Source organism: Hoplias malabaricus, chromosome 15 (genome assembly GCF_029633855.1).
Source record: "Hoplias malabaricus isolate fHopMal1 chromosome 15, fHopMal1.hap1, whole genome shotgun sequence".
NCBI classification, from domain to species: Eukaryota; Metazoa; Chordata; class Actinopteri; order Characiformes; family Erythrinidae; genus Hoplias; species Hoplias malabaricus.
Window position 1 is genome coordinate 31,664,240 of NC_089814.1, and position 14,278 is coordinate 31,678,517.

Consider the following 14,278-nt stretch of genomic DNA (forward strand, 5'->3'; position numbering starts at 1 on the left):
TGTCCCTATATCTCAGCTGTGGGATGGGGTAGGGCACAAATTACCTCACCACTGTCTTCGTCAGGACCTCCCTGACACACGGTGTGGGTTTTAAGAAGATCTGAAGAGGTCACATTTTCACCCAAAAAAAACACTAAGGCTACTTAAGACTAAATTTTTGACTGTCTCAGATTTCTTCCAAACTCATGTTGATTAAGCAGGTCCTGACTTACACAGGGGTGTGGTTATTTTCAGCCTATCTCATCCCAAAGCTGAGATATGAGGACTAATGTAACTGGGATTTTCTCTCAATTTATTTATTGGTGTTGAATATATTGCAATGGTAATGCTTCCTCTAACATCCTTCTGTCTCTCATATTATACCTTTTTTTAAGTTATTATAACTGAGACCTGGCCAAATACAGATGCATTGTAGGACATATTGGACTGATTAGGCTTTTCTGAGCACACCCCTCTACTCGTGTTTACCTAGCTTCACTGGAAATAGTAATCTCATCTATGGGATTGTTTCCTTCAAGAATTTTTACTTACGTTAAATATACTACACTTAACACAGGAATCGGGAGATACACCATCCCACTGGGAATGTATTTGATCATATAGGTGTATGCTTAAAGTGTGAGGGGTTTGTGGGAGCTGACCTTGAGAGCCTGGGTCTGCATTCGCTCTTGAATATACATTTCTGTTAATATATAAACAGTTTAGGAGAAAAAGAAAAATATTTCATAAGTCACAATAAATTACAGGTAGCCTTCACACCCAGGGCCAGAACTCCTTGGATTAGACAACAAATTATGACGCTGGGAAGGCTTTAAAATTGTTAAGATATTGTTTCAGAAATCCTCTTTGTTGCAATTTCATTTGAAACCACACAAATAAATATTCCAAAATTTAATAAAAGATTTTAATCAAATTTTGTTTCTGATGTGAACAGACGTTCAACACCTCGCTCTAGCTCAGAGTTCCTGCATTTGACCAATTTTTAAATGTGATAAAAAAATAAATCAAAGAAATAGATACAAAACATTTTAATGTACAACGTTTCCAAACAACGGATGGAATTAAAACAATAGGTACCACAAACATCTGGTTTTAAATGTGGACAAATTAAAAGTACTGTACACAGAACCAGTGTATCCCTGCAACTTCTTCAGCCTCAAAAGGTGTTGCAAAACCAGATCTAAAACCTCATAGGAAAAAAGTTAAAAGATATTGGACTCTTTGAAAGTTTACATTTTAATACACATACTTTCCAGCATATTTTAAAATATTACAATCCCTACAAGCATGTGTTTCCAACATTCAACAGTTTTTCCCTTACCTTCATTACATCAGATATAGTCAAACTCTTTTTTTTTTTAAGAAAATATGGAAAAACAATCCGAAACAGGATTCTGCCAAACTGCTGGTGAGCATAATAAAATGCTTTGAATCTTGTTAGCAGTGAGATACAAGTGCTGGTCCCGTGCTTAAAAAATATTTTCTGCTGTTTTAATGCTGTAAAACAAAAGATAAAATGTCCTGGAGCAATAACTGCTTGGAAATCACCCCTACAAAAAATATAAGGAGTACTGGAATTTTTCAAAACTGGATTTGAAAGAACTGGTGGTTTTCTCCAACGCCTCTTTAGAACAGAGCCATTAGAAACAGCATTTGTGGAAATTGTGAGGAACAAAAGAATGATATCTGCTGGATAGGATTAAAACAAGTGCGTTGTCCACTTGGATGTCACTTCGGTGGTCAGTGCTTGTTGTTGGCTTCCTCTTGCGAGGAGCTGGAAATGCCATTCTGACTCTGGTTGGAGCCAGACCCCAGGCCATAGAGTCGTCCACAATACTTCGCATCATCAATGTTGTCTTCGAAGAACAGCTGCGAAAAAAAAAATAATAAATAAAAATTACATGAGTATTACATGAGATGAAAGCCTAGCTGCTATAATAAAGCTACACTGGAGATAAGAATCTGGATGGTTTAAGATAGACTGAGATTTAAAAATAGTTTAAGCCCTTAAGATGTCTCTAAAAAAAAAAAAAAAAAAAAAAAAAAAAACAGAATTACTCCTGATTTACAAGATAAGAGCTGACCCAGTTTAGTGGTGCAGTGAGAGCAGGGCTATTTCCAAAACTGTTTCACTATTCACTACATAATGCATTACTTTCACGAGTCCGACATTTTGTGTCAGAGATAATCCACTTTCCCTTTAGCACCCAGGGTCCTATAGAAATTTAAACAACAGACATAAAATCAAGATCAGGTTGAGGTGATTCCACTTCAGAAATATCTGCGAGCTGGAGACATTAGTTGTTGGAACACTGCCTTGATGATGTTAGCATTCAGCTGAAGGAGCATTTCTGGAGGTCAGTTACTGATGTGAGAAAACGTACTGCATCAGACACACCTCAAATTCACCCCAATTTTATCAGACGTTGCTCCATTATTCCATATTTCCAGCCCACAGCCCAGTTCTGGCTTGTAATTAAAACATACTGACAGGACTATTTTGCAACATAAAACCTAAACCACTGTTCTCCAGCAAAGGTTTAAAAAGGTGTAAGATACTGAGCGAGAATATCCCACCAAGACACAGGAAACATAGTAAAGTCATAGTAAATCAAAACCAAGAACGTTATGAAAAGACTAAAGTAGGAGAAGTTATAGTTACTATAACAGCACGAACAGCTGATATCTCAAACGACAGCATTACCTCTTTCATCCTGAAGAAGGCCATTCCAGTCAGCAGTGAATCAGATCCAGCCTGATGCTGCCTCCCAATCCTTTTCAACTCCAGCTGGTCTGCAACCTCCTGAAGTCCTCCCTAAGACACACACAGATCATTTATTACAGTATAAGACGTCTGGAACATTGACTGCGATTCTGTAACAGCTCTTAATAGGGCACACGGAGCCTTGCATTGTCAATATGTATTTTGTTAGAGCGACACCAAACCGGGTTTTTTGACCAAGCAGCATTTGTTTCAGTTATTTCGTGCTCTATGGACTTCACACCAACTATCCGATGGATGCCAAAATGCTGTAAACGTGCAGCAATTAATCAAAGTTAAATGTATACGATGATGATATAAAGGAAGATAATAAAACGTTTAATTTATAGAGCACGTTTGCGTTTACAGGGGAGAAAAAAAAGGCAGTTTTGAGCGAGAGCAAATGAAAATATTGAAAATAAAGCAAGAAGAAGAAATTTAAAGAATAAGAATGAAGAGCAGAAATGATGATACTATGGCAATTAGTTTCAGGAAACTGAGTTATATTCACCCAGCACTGACCAGTCTGAATTTTGGGGAAAGGGAACAGATGAGCATCAAAGGGCAAATAGGGGAGCAGGGGGTCAGCTAAATATGGGGGTGCTAAACCATGTAAAGATTTGTATGATATGTATAAAATAATGAAGGTGCAACAAAGCAGGATTATTAGAATGGTACAACCATTTATATGGCATTTGTTATGGTACAGAATTAAACGTAGCTGCAGGATAAATTAGACTAATAGTGCCCGCTTTCACTGACTCATCTACATGCGTACCGTCGCTGTCCGATTAAAAACACATATATCCAATAACCTAAAGTTTCCAGGACCAGGAAAACACCATTCTCAGTTGGTAACAATAAACAAATAAGCCACAGATAACACCATTTATACCCAGTACAGCTGTGGAATGAATAATATATAATGAATAAAAATACTTTTATTGTGATGCATGTCCAAAAGTTTCATATGTAAAATGGACTTGTGTTGTAGACAGCAAACATTAACAATTAGTGAATTCCAATGCGCCACCTCCATCTCCGTGTGACCACAGCCCTGCAGCGTATTCTCCTACAACACTGCCGCTATGAATCCACAGCAAAATTTTAGCAAAAGCAGAGTGTATCATCACTAAACATGATCCAAATCAGCTTATTTAATCTTTATTGTGATTAATTATAGCCACGCTGCTCTAATAATTCACGTGAGATCGGTTGTTAACTTGGACGTGGACACTCAGACAGCGCTGGGAGAACGGGTGAGGGGGAGATGCATGGTTTTGACTGACAGGTCTAGCAGCCAACTAACAGCTTTTCATTGGTATTCATTTTGATCTCATAGATGGGTTCAAAAACAGCACAATTTTACCTTTAAGTTTTTGCAGCTCTTCATAAGGTATTTGACGTCATATATGGCAGGAAAAAAGAGGTTCAAGATCTGGAAGAACTCATGCTCTTCTTCTGGTAAGCGAGCATCTGTTAGGAGCTTCACCAGGTAGCCAAAATCATAACCACTACACACAAAAACGAAACAGAAAATATTATATTTATACAGGTTAGACATCCACTGCAACAGCCTCCACAAATGCTAAAAAAACATGGGTGCACAAAGAAAAACTTCTTATTGTTACCTATGAAAGGAGAGCCACTTGACATTTTCACACAGCACTAAGCCTGAGGTCATCAAGAGCTCAGCGAAGTATAGCGTATCAATTCCCTCTTCCTCATGCTTCTTAAACTGGAGACCAGAATTTTGCAGAAGATCTATCGAGTCCTGAGAGTACATGTCCTCTCTGTGGAAAAAAAATGTGATTGCTCAGTTCTCAAGTGAGCTTCCAAGTATCAATCAGTGAGAGGACACATTTTCATGTGAGGAAAAATAAAGGCAAATTATAACATGATAGAAATTTGTCTCATACTTCTCCTTAAATATAAAGTTTGGATGAGAACTGGAGAATCATCTCATAAAAAAGGAGACACTTACGTTAAATTGAATTTAAAGTTAAACTGCCAAGTTGTCGTTCCTGGGGGATAGGCGCCATCTTCGTTCATGAACGTTAAACCCAGCTGAATGATTTTCAGAAGATCCACATTGCACCGCAGGAGCTGATACTGGTAGTCCACAGTGCTGCGGAATTCTCCAATGGGTCGGACCACCACTCCGGGAAATTCTGTGTCCTAGATAACAAGACAAAACAAAAAGCAAATTTTACAAATGTGTTGTGTGCACCTTTAATCAAAGCAAGACCTGGCAAGAGCACATCCAGTTTAGGCAAGTGCAATCTTATCCCTGAATGGCTGGTGTGGCTGTAGGTTTTCACATGAAATAAAACAAACAGAAACACTCCATATTCTACTTGTTAAATCATTCTGTCTTGGCCTTGTCTTGGAAAGAACAAATCATGTGTGTCCAGCCACATCATCAGGACTTAACAGATGAAGTCTGGACACTCCTCAAACTTGAAGAGTCCATTTAAAACCAAAATATGAAGCAATTTAGGAGCTCCCTCATGTACACATGGCCTGTATGTACTGTTGCACAAAAGAAGTCAGAACCACAATTAGGACCAGATACACACCATGGCGATGTAGTTGTAATTTTGAATAATCTGTCGTATTTTCCTCATCTCCTCCTCCACGTTGCTGGCCCAGACCTCACAGATAATTTGGCTCGTATCTGCAAGTGCGGCTGGCATTTTTGCAGGCTGAGGAAATAACCACGCACCCAAACAAACCCAACACAGCCACGGGCAGGTAGCGGGAACCTGGATCTCTGAAATAAAGCGCACTGGAATTAAGAACTGACAGGAGATAAGCGTTATGCTGACATTTTTCTATCTTGATATCACAACATGATTCTTTAAGTGTGTTGTGGCCATAGTTAGTCATTGATTAAACCCTAAACTCCTCTCTCTGTATTAAAATGACATATTTACATGTTATTTCCCAGTAAAATAATCCCAAAAGACATTTGCTTTAATTCTGTACCATCCACCCCTCTGCAGCTCAGAAACCTGCCTCACAGATTGACAGTATTTGTTCCTTAGGTTTATGACATAAGAAACCCTAGCTCAATACACCGGTGGATTTGGGACACTGCACTCATAATACATTGTGTATATCGTATAAACACCACTACAAGGACATGTTAACCAATATAAACACTCAGTTTTCACTGGTTGGGGTCTTAAAGTACACTGACCAACTGCATGTTTCATTAGAGGGTATCATTACTCCTGTTTGTGTTGCTTTTACTAAAGAGAAATTGTGTATAAAAAAAGTCACGTTACGCAGATAACGCCTGTTATGGAGTCTATGTTTGAAAAAACCGTGATAGATGTCTTAAGGCATCGTACTTTTTTGGTCCTCTCTCACCTTTCAATATTATTTTACCGTTAGTTGTAAAACTGCAGTTCGCTTCCTCTCCGAAATATCCGTTCCACCTTAAACAGAGCTGGCGTCATAATGTTAACTGCTGCGCTATTTAAGGTGGAACGGAACATGGTGTAGAAATGAACTGAAACCGACATTCCTAAACGCCAGCTTAGGTGTTCGAACTTCCCTTTCCACCTTAAATAATGCAGGCGCCAGACGGCAACTGCCGCACCATTTAAGGTGGAACACAAATCGAATACGAAAATAGAAATTAACAACGCGAATTCAGTTTTTTCACATATGTGGAGTTAAATGTGTATAAAACAAGTCGTAGAAACGACCAAGAGATGTAAAAGTGAGAAGTCAGACATTACAAACACATCTCACATACATACCTAGCGAAACAGCGTTAGCCAACAAAAGGTTTGACGATGTTATAAAGCGCACAGATTTTGCTAAATAGTTATATATTGTCTTAAATTAACTAACAGCACCATCGTGTATCAAACTACGTCAAAATGTATGTATTTGAGTGATTGTATACCCTCGGTTTAACTAGTAGTAACTAACACTAGCGAGAGTAACGTTAGCTTTAGCACCGAAAACACAACACGGGGCTCTCCTCGAACTGAGCGCTAATATAAACAGTATATGAAAAGATATAAGGGCAGTAACGTTACCTCTGTTTCTCTGTGTGTGTTACCTCTGCGGATGTGTGTGAATATCTACGAGCTGGAGTCCAAAAACAGAGAGCAACACACACAGGTTACAGCTCCAACAACCAGAGACCGCGTACACAGCGACACCGAGGAGCCCTTATCACTCTCACACCGAGCAAGCGCTCACCTTCCGCAGCCTGCATTCTCTTTATAATTAGATTTGACCCCTTTTATGTGTTTTAAATGTATTATAAATGTTCACAGTTTCTTTGTGTATTTCTGTGGAGTAGCTTTGGGTAATGGCTTTATTTCCCCGCCATTTTAATCCAATACCTTCAAACATTTATTGTATTCATTTTATTTTTATACTCAGTACAATACCATTTTCAAAATTTTCTTGAGATTTTTTCCTTCTCTTTTTAAGAGAGCAACATGATGTCTACGTATTAAAATAACGACGGGTTTTCTGAAATAAATAAAACTTTTTTCCCTCATTGCCTGTACTTTTTCTTGACTTAATATCTCGAAATAATGATGGGAATTTTTGAAGTATTATTTAACATCTTGAAATAATTTGCTGTCTAGAAATATACTTTTTTTTTTACTTAAATGAATATCTCAAAGTAATGGTGTTGCCAAAATAATGCCTTTTTTAATTACTTTAGAATAAATTGAATTAGGATTTTTCAAGAGATTAGTGATTTCGGGAAGAAAATATTAAAATAGGTTTCACTGCGTTATATTCCTCTCTGTGCACCAGTTAAACCCTAAAACCAACTTCTGATCATTTGATTTCCACGAAAGAAAAGTCCTAATCTTAAAATTGGTTTAGAGGTAATTACACCTATAGTTTACTCAGTGCACAGATCCCCCCCACTCACCTGCAGCTCGAAAGCCTTGCCCCAGAGGTTGACAGGATTGGTTCCTTAGGTTTATGACATAAGAAACCTTGGCTGTTTTTAAACACCACTGTTTCAAAGAAGTATTGATTATTTGTTTTGCCCATGTTAGGTCTTCTAGGATTTAAACCACTCCATAGCCATCTTAACAAGTTTAAACACTTTTTTTTATTTTTGTCTCTCACTTTCATGAGTGTGTTCATTTTTAATTAAGTCATTAAACTGAGTGATTTTTACAACTTCAATCCAAATTCCAAAACTGCTTAACCATTTTACTTTTGTGTTGGTATGTGGCCATCATTCATTTTGACATTATCTTCAGGGGTGTGACCAAGAAATCTATTTCTTAGATTGTCTATTGTCAAAAAAGAATTCTGCCTTAAAATGAATTGCACAGCCCAAACCATAAGTTAAATGTTCTGTTCTGATACAATGTGAAGCTGCTTTGTGACGTCAGTTGTAAAAAGTGCTATATAAATAAATTATAAGGTGTAAAGACTTGATACAACAGGAAATACTTAGGCACAAAGAATCGGCCCAATCTGCCTCAAAGGGGTGCTAAAGGAAAACATTGCCTATTGGGCTTTTACCACGTCAGGCATGGAGATGGACTTTTCCCAATTGCTTTGGCTCCGACAAATAAAAACGGTTGATACAACCACTAAGCTCCGCCCAGTTCGCATAATACAAAACAATTTTATTCCTCGAACCCACCTTGCTCCTAGTGATTCTGGGTAGGTTGCAGACAATGAATAAATATTTTCTCAAACTAGCCCCTGGGTTTTGTTCCGACCCTCATGATCTTGGTGTCAAAACGTTTGCAGGTCAATAACGATCAAAAATATCTGAAAGTCTCCAAACAAGATGGCCACCATATGCAAATGAACCTGTACCTTTAATGGCATGTTTTACATTAACCCTTGCAACTACTGTGTAAATTACTCAAATAACACGAACTTTCAAACATTGCTTTAAGATATGATTCTGAGGTAGAGTGTATATGTTGGGTGTATGAAATATTATAGGGGACACTGTAATGGCTAGTTATCTCTTTTGGGTGATATATGTGCATCCACAATGCTGATTGAGCTGAAACTTTCATAATTAACGTCATTAGCCAACAAGATTTCAATTTTATATATATATATATATATATATATATATATATATGCGTGCAAATTTTTTTTCAAAGAAAAAAGACAATTCTGAAGATTAGATTAGAAGAAAAGAACTTTTTTATATTTGTTGTGAAACTACAAAACATATTCTTGTGCTGGTGACATATTTACAATTTTTGTTGACAGTACAGTGTTGATGATAAAATTCACAGCTTTCATAAGTCTCACAAGAAAAGAAAAACAGCACACCCAAATCACAAAAGTGCAATAAATACATGCTGTATTTCTCCAGTCGCCTCTGTGGAAAGACCCAGTTTTTCTTCCATCAGCACTGAAATATCAGATTTAAAAATATTCAAAATACAATGCTCTGAATACAAGAATCCTATTGTAAGTCTACACGAACAACAAATCATTTGACTACCAGCATCCGTTACTGATGGTGATGATTTTTTTTCCTCTCTCTTATGGTTATTGGAAGCGAGTCCTACATGATTTTCACATGATTATAATGACTGCACAGTCAACAGAAGATAGAGATACAGATTTAGATAAGAGACTTGGATGTAATTGTAAAAAGAGCACCTAGTCGATAATAATGCTCGTCTCGATCGCAGCCTTTATACAATGCAATGTTTTAACCGTGTGCTGCTCCTTCCAGTTTACTAGAAAGAAACTATAGTGTAGTGTTTCCATGTAACAATTCACATTCAGTGCATGTTGTTTAAAGGGAAACATCTCCTTTCTCACATTCGTTTTCCTGTTCAAACACACAGACATCCTACAATAACAGCAATTTTTAAAAAAAAAAAAAAAAACATGTCAGATTTCCAAAAGGCTCCAGTTTGATGTGTCATTTTCTACTACAGTTAACAGTGTGCAGCTTCATACACTGACCAAGGTATTGGAGTAGCCTATAAAAGGAGACTACTGCAGTCCACATTTGGCATTATAACTTGGTCTAACCTAAAAGTTTTAAAGAAAAATGACTGAACAAAATGCCAAACCAAGGTCTAAAAGAGCTCCGAGCCGCTTGGGCCTATTGCCTGAAACATTAACTTGAGCTTTGAGATGAAAATGCAGCACTGCAGCTTAGAAAGTTAGTGTTTGTTTAAGAAATATATAATCAACCGCACGCACGAGATTTTTGGTTAAATGTAAAGCTTTTGGACTGCATTTTCATTGGGTCTTAATGTACACGTGAGAGTGGAATGCACAGCCTGCTATTTGGAACGAAAGGTGCCGACTGTGACAAACATTGCTGGTTTATCTCAAGGTGCAAGGCAAATAGAATAACAGTAAAATGGGGGGAAATTGGTGATTTTATTTTGGTGTTCAAGGCACGTGTTTGGCTCCTTCAAAAGTCGGTGAGAGCTGAGAAGTCTGTACACACACACCACTGGGTGTCGTTAGCCGTCAACGGCCACATGCATGTGTGCACAGTTGCAGGGACAAACCGTAGGTCTTATGAGCTTAAACTAGTTGGCTGGTGCTGATTAACGCAGGAGTTCACTGCTTAATCAGGAACAGTTGTTTATATAATTCATTCAACAATGTGGCTGGGGTTGAGTGCTCAGGGACTTATTAGTGGACATTCCTAATGAACAAGTGTATTACAGACGAGGTGCTCACTTCTAGCAACAGCAAAAAAAAAAAAGGTTACCAGTGAGAAAAAGTAGTGTACATCATAGAGCTGAACCAGCAGGGGGAGCTAAAACCAATATAGTGTAGTCACATGTGCAGAACGTGCAGTGCTAAATGCTACTATACACTTAATTGTAGAGCAGCTTCAATTCAATTCATTTCCTGGGATTCTTAAACAGGATGATCTGATGTAGTAAGTACATGAGCAGGTGATAAAGGAAGAGACACTTAAAGAAGAACCTCACTGCAATATTTCTGCATATTTTAACTTCTTAAATTCTCTGCAGTTGCCAAATCTAAAGGCTTTAATTCCTCTAGAAGCTGTAATTTATAGTAATTACATAAAACAGGAGTATTTACTGTGTCTGACGCTAGAGATGAGAGAGCTGACCTTGTGAGGTGAGAAACTGGCTTAAATATAAATATAAATACAGCACAGTTATCCGTGTTAAACCACTCAGACCTGCTGACATTATTGAGGCCTACTGTTACAGATACATTTGTTACTATTAAAATAGCAATTGTTTTGCATATATCATTAGGGCTTTATTAAATTTAAAAAAGGCAATCTCAATCTCAGTATCTGGACACCTGAATTATGCAGAAATTTTCAAAAGTCAGTGAAATTCCCCTTTAAAACTAGTGGTTAGGGCCCAAGCTTCAGCCTCTGATCTATGCCTCACAGAACGTGCCTCATTCAGACATGAATCATCTTTTGGCCTGTGCTGTTAAAACCAAAGAGGATCTAAATGACGGTGAGCTTTTACTAACATCCACTGGTGACAATCTACTTTGATGCATAACAGGTGAGCGTGCCTGTGCGGCCACCGCCGAGCTGAATGAGCTCAACCTCCAGGCTGCAGCAGAGGGGCTCATGTCGGAATGAATAAACACAGCTATGAGTTACATAACAAGCTCGCTATGCATTATTAAGCCTTTGCAGGGGAAAGCGGGCGAGTGGCTCTGCGACAACAGGAGCTCAAGTTCGCTGCAGCCGCTTTGCCACGCTGAGTGATCCAGTTCCATATTTCATTAGCTGTGACATCATGGCCCGCCTCCACAGGACGTGTGCCATGTGCCAAGACTGCAGCTGCACTTCTGCCAGAAAGCTCTCTGAGGCATTTGAAAGTGTTGGATGAGGGCGCGTGGGCGGGGGTGGGGGATTACACAACTGATTAGCCTTGAACTGGACTGGCTACACAGGAACTTTCCCAGTTTTCAAAAGAAATATGGAATTAAATATTGTTTTCCTCGTACACAAACGTTTCTAGGGGACACAAAATCCCACAAATGGAGTTCACTTCCAGGGCAAGCAGAGATGCATCAGGCCTTCATGTCTTTGTGCTCACGTGTTACAATTTACAATGTGCCATGGCTGGGTTTGCCCACTCTCTGATTACTATTAAAGTGCATGAACTAGCCAAAATACTACCTGAGAGGCTGTGGGACTAAGTGCAGTTTCTATTTAATTGCTGAGACAGTGGCCACTTATGACGTGCCTTGTGGTCAATAGTGTGTATTCGTGCATTCAATAAAATGAACACTGGGAAGCAGCTGGTATTGATGCTGTAGCGTCAGCTAGCTACATGTAAATGTGTTCTGAGCTACTGTTATTCATACTTTCATCATTCGTCATGTCTGCTAACATTTTAAAACCAAAGAGCCCGTTCTTGTCTTGGGAAAAGTGTGTTACTATTGTGTACTTTGCTTGCATTCAGACATCACTGGGAGAACCGGTTTATATCCAATTCACACATGCCTCCAAATAGTGATTCCAAACCCTTTTGCTATGAATCAAAAGTACCGTAAGGATCTGTATTCACATCATCGAGTTACAGTAATCAGTCTTGCTCAATTATCAGAGCAACTGGCCCCCAACCCCAAGCTTCCCTCCCCCCTCCGTTTACTCAGATTGTTTAAAAACAATGCACTGGAGTTTTGGAATGATCATCTAACACAAAAATACCTAGTACGGATACCAATATATAATTATTAGTAACAGAAAAAACAGTGCTACTCATAGCAAAAAAAAAAACAAAAAAAAAACCTGTTGTTGATACTAGCTTTAAAAAAAAAAGAAACCAGAAAAAGAAAACAAAAATCTACAGATTTTCAATTGAGAGCTAAAACCCAGTGTTTTAAAATGACATTTTCCTACTGAACATGCACACTGCTCTGCATAATTCTTCATAATACCACCAGAGGTCAGCTTCTTCAATGAAACAGCAGTTAAGACTCAGCAATACTTTAGTTCCTCTATACATCATCAGCCGGTAGGTCAGGAACGTTTATCTTTGCTCGTGTGAAGAAGGCCATCTTCTCTCTATAACCACACAGAACAGTAAACTGGTTAAAACGTGAGTACAGTTTGCTTAAAGTTTTTTTTTTCTTTTTGACACCTGTCAAATTCAGAAAGCCAGATATTACCCATGTGTTCTAAATAAGATATCTCCATCTCCATGGTCGGGAATAGGGCTGTCGATATAATAGCGTATCATTCGCAATTATATCGACATAATTTGTAAAACGATAAAAAAAGACCATTATCGTGATATCAGTGCTATTCAGACTTGTTTACGTAATGACGTCATGCAGTTGCCCATAACACGGCCTACGTTCTTTACATGAGTCATTTAGACACAGGGAACTACGAAGGAAAGTGGCTCTGAGGCGGAGGAATTTGCTCTAAAAGAGTGGAGTGGCTTGGTTATAAAACATCAGATGTACAATAAAGCATGGTGTTATGTTAGAAATGAAAGAAGTCTTTAATATTATTAATATATATTAAATATATTTAATTAAATATATATTAATATAACATGTGTTTTATTGCAATATTCTGTTTTTGAAATGAATAATTTTTTTTTTTTTCAGTGTTTTGTTTGTATTGCCAAGAATATCGCTATCGCCAAAATACCCTTAAATATCGTGATATTATTTTAGGGCCATATCGCCCACCCCTAATTGGGAATTTCCAGTGGGTTTATGAATTATTTCCTCAATGAATGCAGAGTCATGTAGAGAAGAAATGCTGAGGGACTAAAACACACAAGACAATGACAAATTAAGCATTAAATGCATGCTAGAATGAACCTTAAAATTATTGGGAAATTTTGTTGCAACATATTTAATCTGAATTAAACAATATCTATCAGTATCTAGTCTTCACCTGAAGGACTGCACTTCGGGCCCCTCCTTACGGCTTTGCCCACGAATCTTGTGTACCTCCTTAGCTGCTGCCCGCATCATTTTCTCAACTCTTTGCTCCTGCAGCTGCTCCTCTTGAGTCTGGCAAGTGCAGGAAAAAACAGCAGCAGTGAAAAACATGTCCCCATATACGAAAAACATGAATCAAGGGGTTAATGAATATTCATTTTTTTTAAAAGTACCATCTTAAAACTATTGTAAATGCAAAATATCAACAGCAAATAGCTGTTGTGTCTTTTCATCAATCCTTAGTCTTAGCACAAATACATTTCATCAACAAAAGCCTTTAGGTAAACGGTATATAGTGGTATATATATAGTGGTAAACAAATGAATGTAAGTATACCCAAGTATCGTGATGCTTATTAATGTATGGTGAAATATGACTCATATACTTATTCAGAAACACTATTCAAAGCCTATCAAATGCTGTTAGGGCCTGCCCTGCTGTAGACACAACAAAAAAACAGGTAAAACCTCAACCACTGCAGCTTTAAATGGCAAGTAATGACGACACAGATGGTGCAATCTTTTAAAATGGCTCACTGATTACATTTGTAAGCTGCTTATAAACAATCTGTACTGGAATAAATTTGGAAAGCAGCCTTCCCGAACC

At 38.0% G+C, this 14,278-nt stretch overlaps 2 protein-coding genes across 2 annotated transcripts in view; both read right to left on the reverse strand.

Annotated features, from left to right (window-relative positions):
• Nucleotides 1-944: 944 nt before the first annotated feature.
• Nucleotides 945-7,003, reverse strand: cnot8 (CCR4-NOT transcription complex, subunit 8). Its single transcript, XM_066645951.1, has 7 exons — nt 6,817-7,003; nt 5,341-5,534; nt 4,746-4,939; nt 4,393-4,554; nt 4,131-4,275; nt 2,705-2,815; nt 945-1,869 (listed from the first exon to the last, which is right to left on the reverse strand). The coding sequence occupies exons 2-7, from the start codon at nt 5,455-5,457 to the stop codon at nt 1,741-1,743; spliced, it is 858 nt and encodes a 285-aa protein (XP_066502048.1). The 5' UTR covers nt 5,458-5,534; nt 6,817-7,003; the 3' UTR covers nt 945-1,740.
• Nucleotides 7,004-8,911: 1,908 nt separating this feature from the next.
• The window catches only part of wwc1 (WW and C2 domain containing 1), a 40,936-nt gene continuing 35,569 nt past the window's right edge, over nt 8,912-14,278 (reverse strand). Inside the window, exons 21-22 of the mRNA XM_066645551.1 lie at nt 13,626-13,744; nt 8,912-12,779 (exon numbers count right to left, since the gene is read on the reverse strand). Of these exons, the coding sequence (XP_066501648.1) occupies nt 12,713-12,779; nt 13,626-13,744 (186 nt within the window). The 3' untranslated portion in view covers nt 8,912-12,712. The remainder of the gene's footprint in view (nt 12,780-13,625; nt 13,745-14,278) is intronic.